At 41.5% G+C, this 27,485-nt stretch overlaps 1 protein-coding gene across 2 annotated transcripts; it reads right to left on the bottom strand.

Moving 5' to 3' along the window:
- Nucleotides 1-335: 335 nt before the first annotated feature.
- Nucleotides 336-26,709, bottom strand: LOC311274658 (DNA repair protein XRCC4-like). 2 transcript variants are annotated; one of them, XM_084382505.1, is made up of 8 exons: nucleotides 26,612-26,709; nucleotides 22,455-22,598; nucleotides 21,474-21,664; nucleotides 15,774-15,940; nucleotides 13,699-13,830; nucleotides 13,408-13,547; nucleotides 9,756-9,897; nucleotides 336-1,670 (listed from the first exon to the last, which is right to left on the bottom strand). In XM_084382505.1, the coding sequence occupies exons 2-8, from the start codon at nucleotides 22,594-22,596 to the stop codon at nucleotides 1,568-1,570; spliced, it is 1,017 nt and encodes a 338-aa protein (XP_084238631.1). In that variant the 5' UTR covers nucleotides 22,597-22,598; nucleotides 26,612-26,709; the 3' UTR covers nucleotides 336-1,567. The 2 variants fall into 2 exon arrangements, with proteins under 2 accessions (XP_084238631.1, XP_084238632.1); XM_084382506.1 differs by lacking the exon at nucleotides 336-1,670 and adding an exon at nucleotides 5,066-6,667.
- Nucleotides 26,710-27,485: the final 776 nt, after the last annotated feature.

Genomic DNA, 27,485 nt, shown 5'->3' on the forward strand with positions numbered 1-27,485 from the left:
CCCGGGATGTCCTCGCACAAGTACAATCCTGCCTTCAATGCCTTAATACAGAAGACCAGTGGGAGAGTGATGCAAGACCAATTAACACTCAGCAACGCATGAATAAAACTAATGGTCTTAATTCATGGTGATGCAGACTTTACAAAGTTTTAGTCTCCAAACATAAAATGAGATTATTCAAGTGGTTTTGTTTGATAATGATCCTCCAGAGCTACAGAAGACATTACACAATGGTTTTTACAGGCGAAGTGTAGACCTCTGTGTCTAGCAACACATTTTGACATGATAAATTGGTGGCACTCCCCTTTAAATATAATAAAAAACAGTCTTATAACTTACAAGACAAAACAACAACACAGTCTCACTTTTTATTGATAAAAATATAACAATTTCAACTCTGTAAAACATGTAAAAATCACAATTATTACCAGTTCATGACGCACATTAATTAATTCTTCCCAGTGTTAAAAATATACAGTGATGATGCAGAAGTACAGACAGGTGACAAGTTAAGAGGAACACCTGGAGAAATGAGCGCAGGTTCTTCCATACACCAGCTCAGTGTGGCCTTCACAGCCAACAGATGACAGAAAGTTCTGTGGTTCCTTTACTTGGTTCTAGTGATCATTTGGGCTCTTTCAGTGGTTGCAGTAATCACTGAGGAGGCTCTAGTGTTATCTAGGGTTCTGTATGGTGGTCCTAAAAAACATTTAAGGTGTTCTAGGGACCGTTTTAGGAGGTTCTAGGATTCTTCAGGATATGGTTGCTCTTCGCAATTTCAGCAATCGTTCAGAATGTTCTAGGGTTACTTTTAGTTGCTTCAAGCAATCTTTTAGGAGGTTCTGGGGATACTTCAGGATTTAGTTGGTTCTAACAAGTATACAAGATATTTGAAATTTCTTAAGGCAGCCTTAGCCATCATTTAGAAAGTTCTAGGCCGAGGGCTTCTTCAGTTGGTTCTACCATTCTTTTAGGAAGTTATAGGAATATTTTATGGTTTTAGGACCATTTAGGATGTTCTAGGGATCTTTAAGGGGGCCTTGTGATCATTTTGGATCTCTATGTGGTAGCAGCAATTCCCTGACGGTTCTAGGGTTCCTTTAGGTGGCCCTAACGTTCCTTTAGGATCTTTAGGTAGTTTGTGCGATTCCCATACTATGTGCTATTGTTTCCTTAAAACATCCCTTTTGGAGCTTCTGGGATTACTTTAGGCAGTTCTTGCAGTTGCTTAGGATCTTTCCATGTTTCTAGTGATCATTTAGGAACATCTAGGTGGCCTTCTTGTGATTTTAGGGGTTCTGTAGATGGTTGAACACCTATTTTTCTGGAGGCTCCTGCAAAAACAACACCTCACTGAGACACTGTATGTTGTTTTTTCCCTTCATTTGTCACCCATCGTTACCATATGATACAGGAACAGTCCTTATAAATACGTTTATTGCAATCCATGACCTTTAAAATGTGAATTCAGTATAAATATATGACATTTCTATCATTAAAATCAGTGTTGTAATAGTTTTTTTAATCGCTCTGTTCAGGGAAGTTGAACTCGTCTGGAGGAGGAGGGTCAGAAGTCATCAAACAGGTCCTCGGCTGCTGAACTTGCTGCTGCACATTCTGCGGCGCGCTGGGGAGTCGGCTGCTTACTGGATCCTGCAGGGGGGTCGGTCCTGTGCAACACACACAGAAACACACACACACACGAAAGAAAGAGAGAGGGAGGGAACAGGTCAGTGGGCTAATGAAGCTGGTTTACAGGAGAGTTTTCCTGTTGAGACGGGAAGTGTATCATGTGGCCCATAAGACTAGAAACACATGGGCAGCTTTTATACCTGTGTGTAGATATGTAGGTGTGTGTGTTTGTGTGTGTGTGTGTGTGTAATTGCAGCAGCTCCCCCACCTTAAGTGGTCTACATCAAATGCTGGACTCGACTACCTGCGTGTTTTACCACGTCGACGCTCGTGTTCTCCTCCAGAAGCTCATATATTCTGCCTTCACTTGAATGCAACACCGTGTGATGTTTGGGGGTCAGGAAACACAATTTCAGACATAAATAGGATGAAGGAGGGATCAGGGATGCACAGTGGGTAGCAGAGAAAAGAGGACAAGAGAGGATCAAGGGAGAGAAACCGAGAGGGAAAACAAATGTAGGCCAACTGGTCAACAGTAGTTTATCTTCAGGGGCTGCTGCTTTAAAACGACTCACATTTTCAGATTTAAAGGGATAATTCTGGAAAAAAGGGCTTATTAGAGACTAGCTGGCGAAAATTTAATGCTTTTTAAGACCTTTTCAAGATAATCTTTTTCACCTAATTTCAGACTGATTTCTTGACTAAACATCTTTTCCTAATTCAAGCATTGCATGTAAGTATAACGGTCAGTAGTGTATGAGTGCTCTCGTGCAGAGGCAGGTTTTTATGTAGGAATATAGTCATTCAAGTGAGTTATGTTTATCTACATTTTGGCTATGCTTAAAGACAAGTATGAAGGAAAAGAAAGTATTGATTCAGTGGTAGATTTAAAGTTTTTGATCATCAGAAATGTGGACTTTCACACGGAAGAGTTTGACTAATTTTGATTAAACTGTGTTTTTAAGATGGATAAATGAAGTGAGATGTAATATTTTGGGCAATTAAGACCTCACAAAATCATATTAAGACCATTAGATGACATTTTAAGGACTTGCAGACACCATGGCTGAACATAGTGGAGCATTTAGGAGCTAAAAGGGGGTGAATACTGGATTACGATTCATTACTTCAACCCAAACACGACTGATCCTGTTGTGCTGTATCTGTTGGATGTATAAATGGGAACCTGTTTAGTCTTTTTATTCTCTATTAGATGATGATACTGACGGAGCTTTTCGTCTGTACTCTGTGTTTATCTCGTCCATATTTGTGTATATTTTCTGAGAGCTTACGGATGCACAACCTCCTCTATTGTCACCATATTTGTTGTCAAGAACTCTTGACTGCTGCATAGAAGTATATGGGCAGTTACAATTAATCGTTTGAGATGGACGCATCCATTTACGTACGAAAAGGAAGCATAAATGGGCCTTTAGATTATATAACTTACCGTATCAACTTTATACGCTGATGACATGCTAATGTTGTGTTCACAGCTTATTTCTGCTGCCCACTAGCGCAATCGAAACATTGAGCTACCGCTACAAGTCAAAGATAATTTAGTTGAACATAAGGCCATGGGAGACTTTGTGGCAAAAGTTGGGGGGGGTTTTGTTGTTGTTGTTTTTCTGATTTGATTGCGTCATGTCACACAACCTCCTCATAGATGTTGACGTGTTCTCAACTTTAAGATATCATATTAGGCGATGTGAACCAATCAGAGATGTCTGACTTCTCTTCACTTCATGCGTTAATTACTGCTGGTGATAGCGACCAGAACTTTCAGGACAAAAGCGGATATTGATTGAAGTAAAAAATGGGCAGATTGTATCAGGTCAATAAAACAGAACCTCAGTGGAGGCAGGTAACTGAATTTCCCCTTCTGTAAACCATCCAACATGGTCGACCCCTCACCTCTGGCCGTACTGCACATGTGTTCGACTGACGGATCTAAATCCAAGTTGATCTGAGGACCACCAACAATCCAGAGAAACATCTCAAGATTTAAGTCCCGAGAACTTCAGGAAACATGAACACAAGAATCTCCTTCCAATCCAGCCTCGCTGTAACGACGATTAGCTGAATGGGAACGAGAAGAAAAGACCGGTGTGAGAAAGGAGAAGCGAGGGGAGGCCCTGAGCTTGTTTAAATCATTACCAACTGTATGACAAACACTGCAGCGCTGCTGGAACCAGTTAAGAGGAAACAAGAGACGTGTTCACTGGAGAGGGGGAGCTGTTCCACGTTGCCACGGAGGACCACCGGAGACACGAACACATGGCGGAGGGGGACGTGACGAGAGCGGTTTCAACCCTGAGAGGTGAGGTTAAGCTCAGGCACTGGGCACACAGGAGCCCCCACACAGAGCCGGTCTGGTGACATACCAGAGCTGCAGCATGCACACCAATTATGTGCTCGTTTGTAGCTCGAGAAACTAAACAGAGGTTCAGTTTGGAGCGAGCTGGGCTAAAGGATTAGTTTTGTCTAAATGAGAGAAATTAAGGCTGAAGTTGTGTCATTTAAAGGTTCAGTGCACCAAATTACAACAAAAAAAAAACCTGTTTTTACTTAATTCTTGTGGTATGTCCACGCAGATAGTGTTGCACAGGTTTGTAAATATTTGTCTCAGAGATATCTACTTCACTGTACAAGAGTTGGATTTCAGATTTGGAATAAACTAAACTGCGATACCTCTGTCCAGATACAGCATTTGTTACGTCAAGTCAATTTATGTAAATTTTATTTATAAAGTCCAAAATTGCGAATAACAGTCCCTCAGGGGGCTTTAAGCAGTGTTGTTCAAAGTACTGAAAAGTTATAGTTGAGTAAAAGTAAAGATATCAGATTAAAGTATTATTTTGGTACAAGTGAAAGTCAACAGTACAAATAGTACTTGAGTAAAAGTCTTAAAAGTATCTGATATTAAATGTACTTAACTTTCAAAAGTCTGAGTTAAAGTAAACGCTACATATATTTACACGTATGTATTTTCTGTATGTTAGGGACCAACTGTTGAATCCGATTGTCACAATCAGCGGGGTCTGGGGCCACGGTTCTGTCGGAAATCGTTGGATTGCCACCTCCGGTTGGAGGGTGAGATCCTGCCTCAAGTGAAGGAGTTTAAGTATCTCTGGGTCTTGTTCACTGGTGCATGGTGATCCACTGAGATTTCACGAGGATAGTCTTTAAAGGCCTCCAGTATTTCTCAATATTAAAAGAGAAACATCATAAAGTAAACAATTTGCAAAGCAAGCCCATCTGATTTATCTTGTGACCCTTTTAAGACCGTCCACAGGGAAAAGCTGATTCATCATGGACTCTTTCCTCTGACTACAAGCAGAAACATTCATAAACTCCATTTATATCTTATTCAAATAGTATAGATTTTACAGCTGACTTGGATCATGTCAGAGGGCCACAGCTTAAACAACAAACTATAAAACATCTCAGTATAATGCCCAACAAGGCTGTACCAGTCCCATGTCTTGTAGTGATTATCTGTGATGGCTAGGAGCAATGTTTGATAGCTTACAGAACCAGTCCGCATGTGAAAGAGGAAGAGAGTGTGCAAGTGTGTTTCACTGTAAGTGTCTTTTCATGGGAAAACAGTCCTCTGAGTACACAAACACTTAGATCTCACGGACGTGTTAACAGGAACTAGAATGAGTCAAAAACGAGACTCTGAAGATCAGAGGAACCAGCTGTTTGATAGGAATCAAATCTTTTTTAATTTTCTACAGAAGTGCTCAACCTAGAGGAACCTAAAGAGACTTGTTCTGTTAAAGAAACAGTTTTAACACCTCTCCTTTCAAGAGTGAGATGAGAAGATGGATATCGATCTCATGGAGGAAATGGAGTGTGAACACGGTTAGCTTGGCTTCGCATGAAGACTGGAATCATCAGTTGGATGCACCTTTAATCTGTCAACAAACAGAAATGTAAAAAAGCAGTTTTTACTGGAACTATTTCTTGATGAACACTGTTTATCCATCTGCTCGGTACTTTTGTTCGGAAAGTCCACTTCATTTTTTCCGTAGAAACGTTGTGTGACTCACAGTTTGGAGCGCTCCTTCAACTAGCGGGAAATGAAACTCTCTTGGTTGAATCGTCCAGTACAAAAAAAAAGACAAAAACTGCTGCTTCAGAAAATATCTGGTTATTTTGATAAAAAGTCAAAAGGTACAAGAAGCCTGAGGACATAAAAAACTTAAGGGGAGAAATGAAGTTGCATTTCAGCAACAGGACATCCGCTCACAGATCTATGAGAGTACTGACAGCTGCAGGCGATGTTTAGATGTGACGACCAGCAAGAGAAGCGACTGAATAACAACAACAACGGCGGCTCCTCAAGAGGCTACCATAGCTGCTATAGCATCAGTGTTATCACAACTGGAGAGGAGAAAAGCAATGAACAAAACCCGAAGTTCGCCAGCTCGATCAGCAGGAGTCTCTACTGGCCACACAACACGGAAGATCAAAGTATTTTCATACCTGGGAAGTCAATCTTTTTATGCTTCAAAGCGTCACTAAGCAGCTCTCCTAGTAAGAACGGGTCTCCACCTCCAAGGCTGTGTCCAGATTGAATGTAATGCCCTTGTTCACACTTCCTGCTGACTTCCTCTCCATAGAAGATCAGGGATACTACAGATGTATAGCAGTGACGAACCAAACACAAATTCTCAGAAATGAAATTGAAAAAATTATAACTGCTGGCCAGAATATAAACCAATATAACAGTCAACTTAGCCAAGACAGTCCTGCATTTCTGTGTTCAGTAACACACAGTTAAAACGCTTCCAGAACCAGCGGCCCGGTTCATAACTTTATCCAAACAATCTTCTCATCTCACTCTCAAAAAACAAGCAAACAAATATAAGCCCATTTCTTATAATGTTGAGCAATTCCTTTAATTAGTCATCCTCGTCTTCTGTTCATGTGGCTTTCATTTAATTCTCTTCTCTCCCTTCATTTCCTGCTCCTCCTCCTCCTCCTCCTCCTCCTCCTCCTCCTCATCTCTATCCTCTCTGTGGACGACCTGCATGCAGAAAAACATGGAGGTAACAGAGGAAGGTGAATGGGTTGAGTAGTGATGGAAATGGAAAAAACAATAGTTGGGTGTAGGACTGCCAACAGCCCAGCACCCCCCACATTAACAGGCACCTCTCAGACAAAAGCCTCTCCTCTGCAGCCGCTGTTTGCCAGCTCAGAGGGGGAGCAGCGATCAAACATGGAGCCAGCTCCAGCTGCTCATCAGCTCACTGCTGCAGTCAGAGCTGGTAATAAGCCTCGGTAATGGGCATCACTACCGACTACTGACAGCAGCTGGGGATGGATGGCACCACTTACGGCCATCTGCATGTGGCACAGCTTACAGTGGCTGGCAGTCAGACGAGCTTGGACTCAGTTTATTCACCCTCTGTTGGATGGCTACAGAAACAACGTCAGATTGAGACATGTCTTTGGAATATTTTCTAAATGGCCACGTCCAAAAAGAAACTGGCACATGAGCGATATGGGAACAAGAGCGCTGGTATTGTGAGGTTTTGGATGTGGACTCTGACTGACTTTGAGTGTAGATACAGAGACTATAGACACAACACAGAGGAGTGTGAGGAGATGAAGAGAAGGAGAGAAAAAAGAAGAAAGTTGCATAATTGTTTCTTTTTGTCCAGTCACTGACTTTGGCTCCTCAGTTCAAGTCCTGGACCTCTCTTAGAAATCCCCCCGCTGCACTGTGTTCAGACCTGAGAAAACTGGCATTCACCAATATCCAACAAATTAAAAGCCTGGTTCATTTTCTCTGTTTAACCCTGGTGGCATTGAGGTTTTCAGATATCTATCCACAAGATTTCTCCAGCCTGGATCCAAAGACCTGAATCAGCACACACATAACCAAATAATTCAGTGATTCAAATAAGTCTTGAGTGGGATAATATACATTGTTTTTACCTGTGGCTGTAATAAAGCAATAACACCAGGTGCGATTATAAGCTACAGTACATACAAACAGCAGAAACATGCAGCTTTAAAAACTAACGGTGCTCCGATCAGGATTTTTGAGGCCAATCGCTGATCACTGGAAGCAGTGTCTGTCAATACCGATCACCGATCAGAAGATGTTTCACAACTTTATTGTCATCTACAGTTGTGAGTTATTTATGGCATAGTAAAAGCACCATTAAAATCAGTTGGAGCGCCCTCAGTAAAAACTTTCTGTGCAAACTCTGCCAGGTAAACTAGCAGAACAAAAATCAACAGCTACGCACAGTCATTTCACAGAAAAGCACACAGCTGAAAGTCCACAGATCAACAATCGATTGGCTAGCTTCGTTACCAGGAGAAGTAAGTTTGATGATTGATGTGCAGAGCAAACAACGGTCCACGATGGCTAAAAAAAACAGTTGTACTGCCTCCCTCCCTTTTTCTGTCTGTGCATGCCTGAGGGTAATCATCGAATAGCTCCCAGTGACTATTGAATACCATTTTTGCCTGAAATGCCCGTCCCTAGTCTGGTGTTGTTCTCATTGACGGCTGTTGCTGCACTTTGACAAACAATTCGTTTTTACTTTTATGTTTTTTAAGCCGTTTGAGAGAAAGATGCCAATCCACGAGTGATTAGTGAGTTGACAGTCTCCGTTCCGTCTACACCTCTAATCTACTGACAATGGCAAAAGTTTTAAGGAGAAACAAAGGGAGGGAGAGATGTTTTCTGATACGACATCCGTCTTGTTCACCCACTGACTGTGGGTTAACAAGAAACAGACAGGTTAAAGCAACACGTAGGTGTGTGTAAGTGATTCTGAAGAAAGATTTTTGAGGCTTATTCTCAGGTTGTCAAATACTTGGTGGCTCTGATCCGATATAACCCTAAATAGTTTCGTTGGTTCAATTCCAAACATTTGACCTGATGCTGCCTCCTGATGTTTTCCACACACTCATTAGTGGAGCAGTGTGTTCACATAAAGGCCACAGTGGAAAAGGTCTTTTCTCCCGAGGCTACCTCGAGTCTGCTCATCCCCAGCTGGTCTGCCTAAAGCCGAGGCAGCATGTGTTTGTGTGCTTAAAGAGATAAAAACAGATAGAAAAGACCAGCAGCACAAATCACAAACCTGCAGGCCAGCGCTGTTCTTTTATCACCAATAAACTCTGAGAGCGCCGAATTTGATATTCCCTCTCAGAGGAATGTTGTAAATGCGATAACGCCCTAAAGGTGTACAGCTGGCCGTTCTATCTGGACGTAACAGAGGGGGGACAGGAGTGGAAACTGCTGCTACAAGAGCTCGGACACTGGAACAAGGTCACTCTGCTGCTTCTCCTCTTCTTCTTCAGTGAGCTCTGCAGCATCACATGTCATATATGTGGCCAAGTGTTTCACCCTCCAGCACCAGACATCCACTCGCTAAGTTGTCCTCTGTGGATCTTTGCGTGTTCGTATCTGTCCGCGTCGCTCCTCACATTCCTTCAGATATTTACAGACTGTGTTGTGGTCAATCAGCGGTTTACAACCGACCGCTGCCATTCGAACGAGATGAGCTTTGCTGCCACTTCAGTTTTGTTTATACTTCTCGTACAACCTGGGGGGGCAACCTCCAAACATCTGAATGTTCAGAGCCGCTGCAGATTGGGGTGTAATTACCCAACATAAAGCAGATCACTGACGGGGAACTTTTATGATGTTTGATTTTCCCATTCAAGGGGGCGAGAGGAGAGAGAGGAGGGGGGAGGAGGGGGAGGCACAGGAGAGATGAGACAACAGAGGGACGTCATAACAAACATGAACATCTCTACGTCTTCTGTATTTTTGCTCCACAGTAAAGAAGGGAGGTGTATGTTAACGTTGACTTGTAACAATAAAGTAGATTTAAATAGATTAAATGTGTGTTTTCACGTCTTATTTTTGGCTGGAGGTGTCACACCCTGGTTACATGAACACATTTGACAAATTTACTAGCTACAGAGCCAGTAAACGGCTCAGAGAGACATTAACTGAAACCACAAAGGAGGGGACTACTATGTAGGAGGAACTACTTTTCACTCATTGTCAAAACAAACTACGGCAACACAAACTCTAAATGCGGCAGCCATAACACAAGTTTTGGCTGTAACACGGGGCAGTCATGTACCTCTTTCTCTGGGAAGTCTGTGGGCTCGGTCTTTTAACGGCAGGTTCGGGGGCCCCGAGGTGACGAAAGCGCCGCTTGCGACAGGGGGCCACGTCTGTGATGTCCTTCAGGCTGTCGTCCAATGGGCTCGCAGCAGAGGACTCTGAGGAGAACATGAGCCAGTCAGGTTTCTGCGTAAAATGTTATCCTCAAAGTGAGACAGACAATTTTTAATTACAGCATAATCTTCGTTAAGTTCATGATCTCACAGCAAAAGACACAAAACTGCCGTCTGTCTCTGATGACAGAGGGGAGAGGAAGCCTTCATGTTTCCTGCTCAGTCCTTCATTCAAATGTTTCTTAAGTAAAAGTACTGAAGTATTCGTATCAAAATGTACTTAATGAATTAAAAGTACTGATTAGTAACTTTTATTACTGCATCCTGTGTTTTTGCAGTTTAACTTCTAACTTCATTCTACTGAAAAGACAGCCCAGTGTTTCAAGGACACTTCATACAGCACTCGAGCAATCGTCTCCTTTAGGTATTTGTATCCATTTTGTATGATGTTCTTCATACTCAATCATATTCTTCTTCTTCTCCTTCCTCTGCTTTCTCCTTCTTCTTCTTGTGCTTCTTCCTTTGTTGCTTCTCCTTCTTTCTCTTTCTTTTTCTTCTCCTTCCTCTTCCTCATCTTCTTCTCCTCCTCCGCTTCCATTAGGCGCATTCATTCTTTCACAAAAATGTTTTCTCAGAATTTTCCAACATTTTCTGATGCAATACTTCAACATGAGCGTAAAAATATGTTCAAGGAAACATGACTAATGACATTATCAGCTGTTTCAGGTTTGAGAAAGTAACACTATCTTCAGAGCCACAAAGAAGACATTATACAGCTGTTTTATCTGCCAAGTCTCACCCTCTGTTTCACGACAAATAAACTGATCTTCACGTGAATTCGCTGTGGTTGAAATGGGGTTATGCACTTCCAGGTGTGCAGTGAAAGAATTTGAAGACATACCAACACCAGATAACCAGTTCCCTCTCCAACATTCGAGATGCGATTTTTTTTTTTCTACTGTCTGAGTCTAAGAGATGGCAGCCGGCATCTCGCCAACATCTGCTCGTGACTCCTCTGCTCTGCTGTCTGACTCTGCTGTCATCACCTCTCCTCTCTCCCTCTGTCCTTAAATGCAGGAATACCGGGAACACGTGTGTGGAACAACAGAGGCAGATGGCTCTCCACCCGCAAATCAGCACGTTCTCCAGGGATCAAAGAGCAGAGGAACACAGTGACTGAAGGCAGGAGGACGATGGTGTAAAATATGGAAACATCCTCAAAATTACGCGTTCTTCCTCTTCTTACATTAATCGCTGCTGATATATTTCTCTGTGTTCAGTTTGGTGGATGGTTTCCACGTCGTCTTGCCCGTTTTATATGAATATACTGACCTGAAAACAGTCTGTAAAAGCTGATTGTTAAACTCAGTGACCCGAATGAACACAAAGCAGCAGAAGCAAGTAAAAGCACAACAAAGTCGACAGGTGTCAGCTGTTTCTTTTCCCTTTTATCCCTTTCATGGTATTCTATACTGTTTAGTCAAACATTTTATTAATTCGCAATATGTTGTTGAAATATGTCTTGCACTTTGTATTTACAACAGATTAAATATGTAATATGAAATGTGTCAACTGCAGTGACAAACCGACTCTGCAGCTCCACAGAGGGTGTTAGTGTCTTTCAGCGCATTGTTTTGGTTTTACAGTCAGCGACTTTACTGTTTTGATTTCATTGACCTCGTTTCCAGCGGCAGTCAGCGGCCGTCTGCAGAGAACAATCTCAAAAATTTGACAGAAGACGCAGTTAAGATACGAGCTGCTGAACACAGTGGAGCATTTAGCAGCTAACGAGCCAGGTTATTATTATTTTCGACAGTTTGTGGGGACCAGAACAATTATTATATTTCATTCATTGGGTAAAATGCTTTTGTCGCTCTCAGTCTGCTGGATGTCCAATTATGCAAACACATCTATCTGCTTTAGAAGGCGAAAATATGCCTGTTATGTGTTTACAAATTGTTTGTGCTACCTCCGAGTAGTAAAAGAAATGAATGATAGAGGTTTTATTCAACCTGAGACCAGTACCGTGGAGAATGGTGGGAAGCACATACCCAGAATATCCCTTCGTTATCCTGCTTTACGATCACATTGACGCTAAGTGGACATATGTAGGTGGTTATCAACTCGGTAAGTCAACCCAGGTTTTCATCATCTAGCCATGAGCATGTTCACATAAAAGGGGAGGTGTGTGCAGCATCTGACCAATTACAAACATGTCCTCCATTAGATTAATGCATTGCTTAGATGTATTCTTATGCTGTGTGTGCCAATTTTAGCCGTATTATTTCAGCTGCAAACCCAGTGTATACGTGACATCTTAATTGTTTTAAAAATCTGCTTGGTCAGTAGAAAATAAAACAATTATTTCATGCTGTTGGATCACAAAGGAACAAAAAGGGGCAAAGAAATTAATTTTCCATTACTTTTTACCGGGTGGGACGATTAAAAAGTTCTTTACAGACGCACACTTACTTCACCATCGTGGGCTGAGGGACAAACTGACACCAACAATAGATTGTTTTGTGCTGTGGATCAAAACTGTGACCATTCAGTAGCAGCAGCCACACAAAACCCGAAACTAATTTCCTGAAACTTCCCTGGTTCTATCTGTTGGTCCTAACTGGCAACACGCTGCCGTCTGAGTCACTGTCGTGGCAACAGAAACAACACAGATCCTGCAAGCTTTTCCTCATCAGACGGAGGGAATGGGGACACCTCAGACGAACCCAACCTGGCTTCTGACGATTTGTGAGAAAGTGGAAAAATCTGGGGCGTAAACAGCTGAGAGGAGGACGAAAACTCCCCTAGAAAACCCCTCACAGTTCCATGATAGGTAACTTATGTTCTGCTCAAATCAATCTTAGTGTAACGCACACCTACAGGACATACATCCAATCTCCTGCTGGTGGCACATTAATCATGTCCAGGCCTTGTGGGAGCACGAGTCTGGAGGCTGATGAAGTGTAACGTCAACATTAGGGGCTGTATGCATTTAAAGGTGTTTTGGTATGTCAGTTCACGGAGGCCCACGACTCTGCATTACATAACTCCTCAGTGATGTCATGGTTAGTTTCTCAAAAAGTCTCAGCGAGGGTGCAAACACGCTCCCATGACAACAGCTCCCAAAATTATCATGTTTAATAAATGTCAAAAATACTAAACAACATATTGTGTTTCTTTTGATAACGTTGTGTCTGAACTTATGTTGTGAAGTAAAGAGTTACAGCTCTGCTCTCCGTTTCAAGCATGTCTACTATTTGCCCTCGCCAGGTGTTTTCCAACACCTGCAACTGCAATTTTCCGCCTTGTGATGTAATGTTGACCTACCCGTTCAAGTGACAGAATTAAGTACTTTCTGTAGATGATCCATTAAAGTTGCTGCCTGAGAACTCACTCCATAACTGTCATAACTGTAATTTAAAGTAATTTGACATCGTAGACACAGTTTTGCCCACAACTAATGTTACAGGACTGGGGAGTTTATACGTGGAGCCGCTGGTGATGCTGATTAGGAGCACGTTAAGGGGATTGAGGCTTCACTGGCAGAGATCTTACCACGCGTTGATGAAGTGGAGGCTGCGGCTGATTGCTCTTCCTCGGGCTCCTCATCGGTACTGCCTCCATATTCATCCTCCTCCTGGCCTGCTGTTCGGTTTGATTTTACTGGATCATCATTTTTCTGTCCGTTCGAACTCCTACAACAGAGACCAGAGAGTGCACATAAAGGAAACCGGCAACAAAAACAACATTGAGTGATTCGTAATATCTGGAGAATATCTATCTTTTTTAAAGGAGATTCACAGTTTGGTTGGTTAAAGAACTGAAGCACTAAACGCTGTACTGTACCTCGTATCCTGGAGGTTTGTGACAGTTTCCTGTAGACTGCGGATCTTTGCCTTCTTTTCATTCAGGACCAAGGCAAACCGAGAGTACAGCTCTGCCTCCAGGTCTTCTTTACCACCAGCATAACGCTTCAGTCTGAAACACACAGAGAAACACACAAGTCTTAAAATCTTCTTCTTCTTCACTATATTAGCTTACATCCAATGTCATGAAAAGTACACAAATGTTTCATTCTAGCAACATAACACCACCACTGCTGATCAGTGATGGATGGCGCAGTCGAGGGAGGGATTACCAAGCCATGAATCATACAAGGTGATTGGCGTGGGCATTAACTTCAAAGCAGTTCTTGTCTTCCAACAATAAGATTCAAATATTATGTTGATTATGTTGTTTAATTCTGATGATTAAAGCGTAAATCTGATATTTCTAAATGTATCAGTCAATCAACAAATCCCAGGAACACACTGAAACCAACAACGAATGAATCTACTAGCAAATATGGGTTTGACAGCCTGATATATATCTGCTTGTTCTGGTGTGAGTTCTGGAGATATCACCCATAGAGATGTCTGCCCTCTCTCTAATATAATGGAAATACATGGCACTATGAGCATAAAGCGGCAAAAATATACATTTGAAAAACTCAGCAGCAATTTCTCTTTCCAGAAATCATGATCCGGCGACTCAAGATAATCCACAGACCTTGTTTTGAGCAGTTTCATGGAGGAACTATTTTCTTTTTTTTACCGAACTACGCCCACCAACCGTACAGAAGGAAGCATGCATCTATTCATGGACAAGAAGCAGAAGAAGCAGCGTGGGATGTAAACATTAATGGCGTCCTCCTCGGCTGAGCTGTAACATTAGCTAGCTTAGTTAGCCGAGCTGGCTAGTCTCTCATCCATGAGTAGATGCACACTTCCTTCTGTGCAGAGATACGGAAAGAAAATAGCTCTGACATGAAACTGCTCACCACAAAGTCTGTGGATTATCTTAAGGAACCGGGTCATGATTTCTGGAATGAGACATTGCTGTTGACTCATCAAAGTGCTGATATCTCCAAACAGCTCAGCAACTCACACCGAAACAATCTAGATGGATTATTATAGCACTACAGGTAAGAGGAAAAACATATATGTTTGATTTTGAGGGTGAACTGTCCCTTTAAAGATTTACATCCGAACCAACGAGCGGAGAACCACGGACAGGAAGGCAGAAATAAACGCACCAAAAAGTTGTTGGTTTTGGGCGTTTTCATGGAATTTTTTGACAGAAACACATACGTATACGTAACAACGTCGGCTTTATCCTTCACATTTATGATTGAGGTGAACTATATGTTGAGCCATGTGAATCACAAGGGCCCCTCGGACTCTGACGGGTGTGATGAACTCACATTGACGCCGCTGTGACATCAGTTCATGGCTCAAAGTGACGTACAGCTGCAGGCTGACGGCCCCTCCCCACGCAGTGATACATGAGTTGGGTAATAACTCAGTGGGGGAACTGAAACTTTTAACCTTTATGTGTGGTAGTGTAACCTGCAGGGTTCCCACAAAGTTAAAATGTCTTCATGTAACCTGTTTCACCACGAACCAAACTGTGTCCGAGGCACCAAATATCAAAACATTTAAAATACTGCAAGTGTATAATCATGTATTTCCTGATTTTAATCTTTTTTTTGTTGTTGTATTCAGGCAAAGTTTGCATGTTCTGTAAGCTATTTTTAGTGAAATGGTCTTCTGCACCTCTTCAATCATATGGTTGGTAAGAAAAATCCACATCTGGAAAGCATGTTAGAAAAAAAACAATGTACCCAGAGTACCTCAGTCGATTAGTTACATCCCATCACTTGGAATAAAGGTTTATTCAGCAAAGTGAGTTATCAGAACCAGGATCATTTCCACTGACTGGTTTAGAAAACCCAAATTGCAAAATTTTCCCAACTTTTACAGAGAAATTATGAAACATCTTCACCTTTCCGATGTGGAAATCTTCCCCTTCCCTGCCTGGTTTTGGTTTTGATTCTGAGCAGTGGAAACTCTGGTCGTTCTGTGTTTTGTGTGTGTGTTTACTCTGTAGTGATGTGCTGCTGCTCTCGTCTCAGTCTTTGGTTCTCCTCCTCTAGTTTCTGGTTGTGGTGCTCCAGTGCGTTTCCCCTCTGCAGACTGTGGATCAGTAACTCTCTCACCGCCTCCGCCGGCTCAGGGACGGCCTTCAGCAGAACAGAACCCAACCGGAACTGAAGAGAGAAATCAGACAACGCTGAAACATCAGTCTTCTGCCATATGTCCACAGCTTTTCACCACATTATATCTGTATATAAGTGTATGAGAAATATTGATTAGCACAGCTTTAAAGTCCATACAATTGTTATAGACTCAAAGCGTTACATCTTTCTTTTTGGCCTGGTCACTGTCACATAAGTTCAGCTGTCACCTGGGAAACAAAGTTTTCCCTCAAATACGGCTCTGCCATGTTTACACACAGATAAGAGGCCCGAGCAGCGACAATCACCGCTGACCTCTCGGACCATCAGCTCCCTAAATAACTGACCTTTACTGGGGGAGACGCAGCTGTGTATCTGCAGGTGTGTGTGTGTCTGTACTGACTGGATAAGAAAAGAGATAAAACTTAACAGAGGTAGGCTGCAGTTTTTAAACTTAACTGGTCAAACTGTAGACTGTAGGTTGTTTGCATGACTGTAAAATATCCTGCCTCTGTTACATATATTATCTGAATTTCTATTTTTCTAATGTCGGTAACGGTCAAGTGCATGTTGGAATATTTCAGTTTGGACCCAAGTAGCGGATCAAACAACAGAGCAACAGACAGATGTTGCCATTTTTCACGTCACTGACTGAGATACTCGATCATTGTACTCTGCTGAGGTGAAGACGCGTCATAATGTGATAGAAACCAACTGTTTATGACTCTCCATCTCATCTTTCCTCCAGCTCTCACGTATTCCCACCCTCTGTGTTTCCTTTCGGGTAATTTACAAGTGTCTAATATTTGCCAGCTATTACTTCAGCGCCGCTTAGAAAAAGTTGAGTAAATAACCTCAGACTAAAATACTGCTCGCAGTGGAAATACCTCTTCTAAGCTCTTCTGGCAAACACTTCCAGTTGTTGCCTCATCGTATACACTCAGTCCGTATTAAGCACTTAATGTCTACAAGTTTAACAGAAACAAGAACTTCAGCTGCTCATATTAAGGACCTGAGTTATAAAGCTACTGGTCAGAGCTCGATGTTGTTGACTGGGTCTGAGACACACCGGTGAGTTGGCTGGACCGTGTTGGCTGAAACACTGTTGATGTGGGCAAAGGTTCCTCGTGTCGTCATAGAGACGCTACTGTTTCAAAAGCTGTTTCTGACTCACTGATTCAAGCTAATTAACCGCGGGACACTTTCATTTGGGGAGAGACCTCTGAGAGCGACCCCACCTATTCTAAATTTACTCCCCGAGTGGGAGAAATGTTGGCGCTGACACAGAGCTAGTGAATGTTAAAGTCATTAATATAACAATATGTTTAGAGAATACATCTTTCTCAATACAGAAAAGTGAGTTTGAACTTGCAGCCTTTGAGCTTGTTAAGTTGAACTCAGGAGTCCAAAACTCCAGACAGGAGGACTCACAACGGAAAAATGACTTGCTGGCATCAGTTCAGCTGGACTCTGGCGTTCAGCTGGAAGGTAAAGAGCAATGCCTTTGTTAATTTGCTTCTTATATCTATAATTTTTTTATTGAATTGTGGTGAGATCTGTATGTATAATAAGAAGCCAAGCGTCCACAGAGGCAGCGCTGTTATACAACATCGAGTCTCCAAAACAAACCTATGGGCTCGATCTTATGCCCAGCGCAAAGTGGTGATAAACTTGACAGGACAGAGAAAACTCTCTAGAGGAAACTGGAAATAAATACTTTTAGACAGGCTGTATATGAAGGGAAATGCATGCTGGGATACCTGTATACCTCTAGTTCACACAAACAATTAGCACATATTATAGATATCTTGTTATATATGCTGTATTTGCTTTGTATATTCATTATCAACTTATTAAAGACAAACACACTTTTAGTTTTCATTTTCTAAAAATGAGCACTTCAGTTTTGTTTTGATTCATTTTCAGTTTGAGTCACAGTTTCCTGTTAATATGTGCAAAAGTCAAAGAACATTTGTTTTTAAATGTAAAACATGTGTTAACCTTCACAACAGCAGACAACCTGCAGCAGCAACACAACTCCCTGATGGCTCCTGTACAAGCTTCAGTCATCATTTACCAACACAGATCGAAACTTAGGGTCCACTGGCATTAAAAAATGAAATTGAAAGAAGTTTGTATTCAAAGTAATATGACAGTTTTTTGTTTTGCTCAGTGTTTCATTTCACACTGTCGCTAAAGTTTTATTTTTGTTAATCTATTTGTTCCTCCAGTAACCACTTTCCATGGAGAAACTCTCATGTTGTTCATCATCTCTTGGGGAAGCTGCTCTGGTGCTGATCTGATGTTCACTTACTATTTGTGCCAAGCAGGGTTTCATAACAGCGCCTGTTGTACATCATGTTCAACTTGCTGAAAAGTTTCACATATCAGGGGTCGCCACTCAGCTCAGAGGTTAAGATGTCAATCATGAAACACAAACATAATGCTCAAGGTGTCTGGATTCGGTCACCTGAACTGCAGGCTCAAGTTTGAGGTGGCAGATATTTGACGCTGAGGACTAACTTCATCGAGCAACTTTAAAAAGAAGAATTGTAAAATCTTGCTCCACTGTATACAATTTCATATTTAAATGTTTTATGACTTGATTGTAGGGATGGGAGATCTGGCCAAAAAACTAATATCACCATTTAATCAACTGCAATCAAGATCCACAATCTAAATTGCGATTTTTCCCAATTTTGAAACGCCCTGTAGACTAATAGCCAGACTAGAACTAGAAGTTAATCGTCCAATCAGCAGTTGGCTGCATTCCTCTTTTTGTTTGTTTATGTAGTAAAGTGCTAATTAATAAATGTACTCATGGTGAACATTATCCACCTTAGTCCGAGCCCCCATGATACTTGAACCAGCATTTTTTCATGGTAAAATGACGCTTATTCTCTTTCTTAAAAGGGATTGGTACAGTGTCTCATTCATTCATTCATTCATGAAGATCTAGGTTAGCATCTTTCTTTAGTGAATCCTACTAACACTTTTATTGTTGCTTAGCGCACTTAGCTAACACTTCTGAAGCCTTGAAAGTGCCACTGGTACATCACTTACATCAGTGGTACATCAGTTATTACGAGATACACTAGTAAACCCATAATTGTTTCCCAAATAACTTCCACAGGAAGTTGTGGGTACCTGCTAAACATCAGCATGTCAGCATTGTCATTATGAGCATGTTAACACAGAAGTTAGCATTTGGCTCAAAGCACCACTGTGCCTAAGTACAGCCTCGCAAAGCTGCTAGCATGGCTGAAGATCCTGCAGTATTGTTTAAGAGTATACTGTGGTTTATACCTTGATTTGTCCTATAGTTTGTGTGTACTTGTTCTTTTACGCTCAACGAGTTAAAGATCTCACACTAGAGATGTTTTCTGTTCTGTTCAAATTAAAGAATTTGCTGAGAAATGCACAATTATGCGTTTATGGCGTCACTGTGACCATCTGATGATGATTATACCACACAATACAGTATCGGCTGTGGGAATAAGACTTTAAATCTATTCAAGTCAATAATAGAAAACATGTGTGAAACACAAACCAAATGTCACCACAGAAGGACAAGTCTCACACATTTCTCTCTGAAACACTGCTGAAAGTCAGCAGAACAAGCTGACAACGTGCATGAGCACAAACACACACATACGTTTGGTATGCTAACCACCGCAGGTAACACCTGTACATGTGTGTGAGCGTCCCACTTCTGGGCTCTTTAGGGTGTTTTGTAGCGTTGAACAGGACCGGCGATTAGAGGGGGAATGACCAGGCATTAGACTGAAGCCTTTCATTATGACTCATAACTTTACGACAGATGGCTTACTGTTTTTTATTTTTATGTTGAGCAAGAGAAACCCTCGGACACCTCCGATGACGCATCCCAGCACACTTCTGTAAATCGTCTGTTTGTAACTCTCATTTTTAAAAAAACAGAACCATCGATTCATTTCCTCTGTGCTGCAACGGGCACACTTTTTCCATTCTCTCATAACTACCATGGCAACAAAGGTTTTGTGTCTACATCATGAATGAGTGTGTTCACACAACTGACCCCTGAACAGGGATTATTCAGTCAATTGCTAAACCGATCACGCTGCTCATCTGCCTCCCATCCTGTGTTCTCACAGGCCGAGGAGGAAGTACTCAGACCCTTTACTTAAATAAAACCACACTGTGATACAATGCAAATACTGCATTGTAAATGTTACAGAGAAGTATGTAAGTGTAATCAGGAAAGTGTACAAAGCCGCTGCTCAGCTGATCAGAACTGGTCCGTTCATGAGGAGAGAGCCAGGTGCAGAGCCAGACCCTCTGGAGGAATAAACACCTGAAGTCACATCAGATTCTGCTCTGATCTGGAGCCATTTACCAACAGGAGGAGAGCTCAGAGACTACTGTTAATTTGGGGGATTAAAAAGTGGATTTATCTTCACTCCTGTTTATCAACCTGACTGCAGCAGTGATCTGCAGAGGTCACTTCACTTACGTTCTGTAATGTTGACTGCTGACTGGAGCTGGAGGGGAAATGGACTTTCCTTCATGAGCAACAATACAGAGAGGAGAGGGGAACAAGGAGAGAAAGACCCGGAGACTCTGGTGAGTGCTGAGTTGAGTGAGAGGTTTATCCAAATTCAAACACAGAGACACACACAGCCTCGGTGTGTGTGTCTGTGTCCATTAAACAACCTCCATGCGGACGGAAATCTATCTAGCGTGATTTAAGCACAAGGTAATGGGTACTTTTATTCACACAACGTCTGGTCTCTGTTGCCGACTTCCTTCCTCACTCTTTGACTCTCTCCTGGAAGTTACAGAAAACTTTAAGATGACGGTACAACTGGAGCTGGGAAAAGACAATATTTAGAGCCAATAATGCATTATAATAGGCACATTTATAACCCTAAAACTCAATTAAAAACGTAACCGCTGATCTGTGAACAGTTTGCTGCGAAGATTAGCTGTAAAGGTTACATTGATTTGTGACGTGCAGATGATTTGAACCACGTGAACAGATACGGCAGCCTATTCTGTGAGTCTCCTAAAGGCCACCCAGTGATCTGAAGCAGATTACACAACGTGTCCGTCCTCACGTGATTATTTCTGGTAGTTATTGTATCAGGTCAGGTGATGCAACACTGCGAGAATCACGTGAAGCGACCACTCGTTTTCTGAAATAACATTAACATTTCACACTCAATTCATCACTTCCTCAGTTCAGTCAGGAGATCAGAACGAGCTCGGCGCTCTTTTATCTGGAGCTTTTAAACATCAGACGTAGATTAATTAAGCAGAGGTGACACCGTTATCGACACAGGGCTGACGTCATGTGAACCATCAACAACTCTGAAGAGCGCTTTAATGTCAACAATCAACTTACATTCTCACCGATAAAAGTTGCAAAGTCAAAACAGACGGCCACTTTGTGACATTAACCTTCTGACTCGCCGGCCGGGAGAGAGGAGCGTTTAAATAAACACACTCACTCCTTCATGTGAGCTCATACATCAGCTGCTCATCACACTGAGATACTGTGGAGACTAACGAGTGTGGTTTCACTCACAGAGATGTCCTTCTGAACCTTCTCGTACGCCAGTGTGACGGTGGAGCTATGGTCGGGTGGAGACGGCGTCAGGCCGAAGCTGTAAGTGACGGAGTTTTCCGTCTCGGTCAGCGCCTGCTGGAGGTCCTGGATGTACTTCTCTGTCTGCATCTCCAGCTCCTCTGCCTCACCACGCACTGCTGCCTCGCTCACTATAAAGCCAGAATAATACACAACAATTAAGATTAATACAGAGTAAAGTGTTTCAAATAGAGACTGAATACAGCAAACACAAATATGTATGAATAAGAAGACTTTCACTTGTACTTTCTTGAGTATTTTAATTTTCTGCTACTTCTACTCTGCTTCATCTCAGAGGGCAGTACTGCAATTTCTACTACATCAAAACAATTAAGACAAAAACAGCCTTTAGGCTACTTTCACATCAAATCCATCATTCCAGCGTTTAGCTGCAGGGTGGTGCGGAGGTGTGGGAGTGTTACACCATGGCCTGTGTGTGTGTGATGTGTTGTGAACTTTAACCTCCGCCGATCAGCTGAAATGAGAAGCTGCTGTGTTGTTTTGCTACTAGCGTGCCAGTTAAACCCTTTAATCCAGCAGTAAATATATAGTAGCATAAATACTTAGCATTAGTGCAGTTCCAGTACTGATCCTAACAATTCCCATACCTACTGATGAGAATAAGAGATGGATGGAAAGTCTTCGGTTGTGTTTTCCGCACCTTGTTGAATCCACACCTGAGAGAAACTAATAAATCTTCCTCTGAGTGTAAATGTCCGAGCAGCTGAAAAGGTCAACGATGGCACGCTCCAAAATGTCCCTAGGTGAAGTGAGAAAGGTGTGTGTGTGTGTGTGTGTGGGTGTGTGTGTGGTCAAACAGGTGAGGTCCAGGTGAAGTATCAGGCGAGCGTAAATCTGTCAGGTCAGACGTGTTAAATGTGACACAACAGGCCATGAGGTCAAGCCAGGTGACATTTTTACCGTCTCCTCTCCAAGCATCCTGTCCATCAGTCAGCAGCAACTGGAAGCCTGAACCTAAGCCCCGCCCACTCCAGTCCACACGCAGGAAGTAGGAGGAGTCGGGCTCTGATGGGACGTGGACTTCACGCACTGAGATGTGCATCCCTGCAGACACACAAAACAACACAAAGTTGGAGGACTGCTCGATTGATTCATTGATTATTTTTGACTCAGAGGAACTTGGAAGGACTTTAGAGAATATTATCTCGAAAATAACTAATTATCAAACTGATGATTAAAGGCATTTCTTCTTCCGTTTCTGTTCAACCGTGGGAGCAGAAATGACTCCAGTTCCACCATAATGAAGATTTATGAAACAGAATCATACTTGCAGCTTTAAAAATCAGCGTCTGTATATTTCTGTCATTGTGCATTGTACTGTATAAACACAGATTAAGTTAGCGGCTCACACTGCGGACAAGGCATAGAGCCAGTGGACAGAAACAAAGCTGAATGAGTAAGATTTATGTAGGGAAAATTAAACAAACAAGGCTTTGCTGATTGAATTAAAATTAAACTTGGATCCTTTTCTTTATTATTTGCTTCTTTCGTTGTTAATGATTGATTAAATAAATGTGGGACTGGCGGCATAAACTTAAGCGGGACACACCAGTAAAAGTATGTCATCAAGTCATTAATCTAAACTGAGTTTTATACAACTGGCCAGAGATGTATTGTTAGACCAGAAACAGTCACCATGAGTGTGACATGTCAGTTCATACAATAAAACACTGTCTTACTGAGAAACCTAAGAAAGAAACTTAGCGGACTTTAGGTTTAACTGAGCAGTACAGCATCCACAGGATAGTATCAAAAGTACCAAAGCTATAAAAAAACAGATCTATAATCAGGCTGCACAGATATTAACATTAATAGAAAATGAGCTGGTATGTGTTCAGTGACATTTTCTGTAGCCGTGTCGTGTGTGTTTTCTTTTTGCTGTGGTATCTCAGATATCAAGTATTGTTTTTTTCACACTGGTACTGTAGCAAAGTTTAAAATTCTGGTACCTGCAAGACATTTATAAAACTGGAAGAATTCTTTTTAATGCTGGTCTACAACATATAGATGGCATCACATAGGACAACAAGATAATAAGAGTTTCTGTAGCAGAAGCCTCCTACATCAGGAAGGCAGAGCTGATCACCTAAAGAGCATCTGAGACCTCTAATAAACCGTGAAAACAGGTTTGAAACAGGTCAGACGTTTGCTTGCATGAAGAAAGTGAGTGTTAAATGTCTCATCAGGCAGGTTTATGTCACTCTCTGTAAAATATAAAGTAATCTTGAGCTTCTTTTTTCTCATTTAAAGTATTTGTAATGAGCGCACTACTTCACATTTAACTCAAGCAGTAAAACACTTAAACACAGGCTGTTCTGAGTGACAGGGTAACAGTCCTGATTGCTGGAGGTGTGTCAGACCTGGAGGAGACCTGTCAGGACTCCCACAGCTGCTCTTACATCATTTTCCTGGCATGTATCGCAGCCTGTTGTTCACATGCCAGCCAGCACTTCACCTTCGCTCACCGTGGCTGCAACTATCTTGCAAAACAGCCACTAACAGAAGGGAAAAAAACCCTCGTGAATATGGTTCTGGTTATACAGCAGCTACTTTGACATGCTGTGAGTTTATCTGTGCAGCAGCAGCTGCAGGGGGTCCAGCTATTGTTTTATAAAGAGAATGAAAGACATATTGAAGCTCCGAAGGGAAAATGGATCTGTAAACCATCAGAGACCGCATAAGGCTTGGCCAGGAGAAAACTAGAAGCCCCCACAAGAGGAAAACACACAAGGCCGGTCTGTTGTAGTGCTGCTAACAGGGCTGGCACATGGTGAGCGGCATGGGGATACACTATGTTCATAAACCCCTTTAAAAAATCTGATTAGCAAATGGATTTTTTGGAAATTGATCACGAAATTTACCTCCTCTGAACAGAAATGATCAAACCATAGCTTTGCAACTGTAAGAAGGACTGTTTTGTATCCGTCCACATGTTGAAGCAGTATTCATGGAGCTGAAACAAACGTGCATTTGTCCGCTTTAACATATGCACTAACGTTAGCATGTCCGGCTAACTAACTACCCGGGAGAAGACTTCGCTAACTAGCTACAGGAGCAATCTAGCATTACTTAAGTTAGCACACAATTAGCTAACTACGTTAATTTGTGAGGTAACAGATGATATTAGAAAAAACCTAATTCAGAACTGGAATGATTAACGACTGATTAAAGTTTATCAGATCAGAAATGAGGCTAACATTTGCCACCATTAAAATGTTTTAGCACCAGCTAACATTTTTGGAGAAATGGACCACCATCAGCTAAACATGAAAAGCTCTTATCTTTGAATGACTTTAATTTGAACACTGTGTAGCTAGTTGATACTGGTTTGTACTTTTACTTTAATTTACTGTATATTATCTTATTTTTATAACTGCTACAGCATTGTAATGTCTGAACACTAACACCAACCACATCTCTTGTTCTTCATCAGCAGGTTGATGTTTATTTTGTTATAGTATAATATTGGAACTGCATTGTTTTAATGAAAAACAAATTAGGATTTCATTGTCTGTCCACTTCACTGGAATATGCACAGACCTAATGCCAGACTGAGGGTTATGTAATTGCTAAACAGCAGTTTTCCTTGCTGCCGTTTGGTCATGTAATGACCAAAGTGAAAATGATTAGTCCAGCTCCATCCAACCGTGTCATCACAGCTCTGTAAGCACTGTAATGAACTAATACACAACCTCTCATTAGGTGTAAGTACAGGCTCAGCAGAGTGAAGCAGAGAAACTCACACCTCAGTTAGCTGGATACTAATGACCAACCACAGCAGCATGCTAACATCCTAACACACGTTTGAGCAGAGCACAACAGCAGCCTCACCTTTAACAACATCCTTCTAACACCTGCTCCAGGACTAAATACATGCAAAGTCCGAGGAACTTCTCATTTGAGGACGAGATACTGGAAAGTGTCATTTCTTGCATTTAAATACAGGAATGACAGGAAACTGACTTATACAACTCTACAGATGGTACTTATCTAAACAACTGATTCCAGTATTTTTAAACACGATAGCAGCATGGCGCTTTCAATGACGATGCTGAGTCAGTTGATCCACCACTTTGCTCCACACAGAAATATCTCAAAAAGTGTTCAATAAACTGCAAGAAAATTATGAAGGTCTCAACACAGTGAGCCCGACTCACTTTGGTGATCCTCAAACTTTTACCTTTGTGGCTCAGAGTGGAATATCTCAACCACTACGAATGAATATACGTGAACAATAAAGACATTGAATAATTTTTTGATGGACTGATTAAACAATTAGTCTCTAGTCCGTCCGATTGGCAAAACATTAATACGGCAACTACTTTTGATAAATGTTGAAGTAATTTTTTCACTCAAATGCCTTTCCTTTTACATGTGTTTAGTATTTTAATGTATTTGTAATATTTGGTTTGGTGAAGGTGTCACTTGGGCTCTGGGTGATTGTGACAGGCCAGCATTTCTCACTATTTTCAGGTTTTTTACGGAACAATCAATCAATTAAAGGAGAAAATAATCATTAGTTTCAGTCCTGTACAAAATAGTCAAAATGAGCTCCACCTAAACTAACTGCAACAGTTAAATCCTGCTTTTACATTAAAGCATGAGTCAGAATAATCTAATGTTATCATGTATGATAGTATAACAGTCACAGGGGACATTTGTCTGCTCTACTTAACACTTTTTACACTGTGCATTATAGTAGTAGTAGTAGTTTAAAGTAGTCTTACTCATGTAAAGGACCTGAATGCTTCCTCCACCACTGCTGTCAGCATGTAGCTAAAGCTAACCCTCATTTCATTAAATGTCTACAAGTATAATGGGGCTGGGTGTGACTTTCTTTCCGTACTGAACCTCGGCTGACAACAGAAAAAGGAAAATATCCCTCACTGTGAGTTCTGAATGATACAGCCCAGTGTTAGCTAGCTAGCTAGCTAGCTGTTAGCCCTGAGCGCCGCTGGATGTAAACACAGACTGAAGCTCCGACACGTGATGAGACGAGCAGATAAAAACCTCGTTCACTCCTTCAACAACAGACAACATGATAGTTTGAATCTTACCGACAGCTTCACCGTGTCCGCCCGACGGTTTGTTTAATGGAGTAAATCTTATGTTTGGTTGTTGTAGACTGGGAGCTGCACCCGGCGAGTCGGCTCCTACGTCATCACCAAGCGACACAGCTGCTCAAATTAAAGTCCCAGGGCGAGGATATCAAAATGCAGTGTTGGAGCACTATACACAGTGTAATGTATAGTATATAGTGTATAGTTTAAATTCAAATAATATAATTTGCATCAACCTAAAATGGGACAAATAAGACCCACCTGTTTTTATTACATTTTAAAGCTTCTTCTATTTTCTATGAGTATTTATTATGAAAATTCAGCTTTTATTTTCAATAGCTTCCATGTCATGTGACCCAGTGACTCCAAACTAATGCCGAATTGTATTACTAAAAAGGACAAATAAGACACACCTCTTTTTCTATTAAATTTGACTGCTTCTTCTATTTTATATGAATATTTTTTTTTTATGACAATAAACAAACATACCCATATTGTGCTTCTCAAAACTGTAAAAACATGTCGTTCAGTTTGCTATAACCACTTTGCTATGTTGATATGTTCATATATAATATAAAATAGAAGAGGCAGTACAATTTAATAAAAAGAGATGTGTCTTATTTGTATAATTTTCATAATAAATATTCATATAAAATAGAAGAAGACCCTCATGCAACTGTTGATACATGGCCTCTCTCCTTGTCCCTCTGTGTTGTTTTGGTTTCCTTGTCAGTGAGGCTAAGGCAACAAACTGTGCGCCACATGTTGATGAGAGGGAAATGAAGGGATTATTGGAAGACTATGATTTGAGTTCTGCAAACAGACAGTCTTTCCAAGAATAATTGCTTTAAGAGGCTGCTCGGGCATTACA

This window comes from Pagrus pagrus, assembly GCF_965226575.1.
Source record: "Pagrus pagrus genome assembly, chromosome: 19".
Taxonomy (NCBI): Eukaryota; Metazoa; Chordata; class Actinopteri; order Spariformes; family Sparidae; genus Pagrus; species Pagrus pagrus.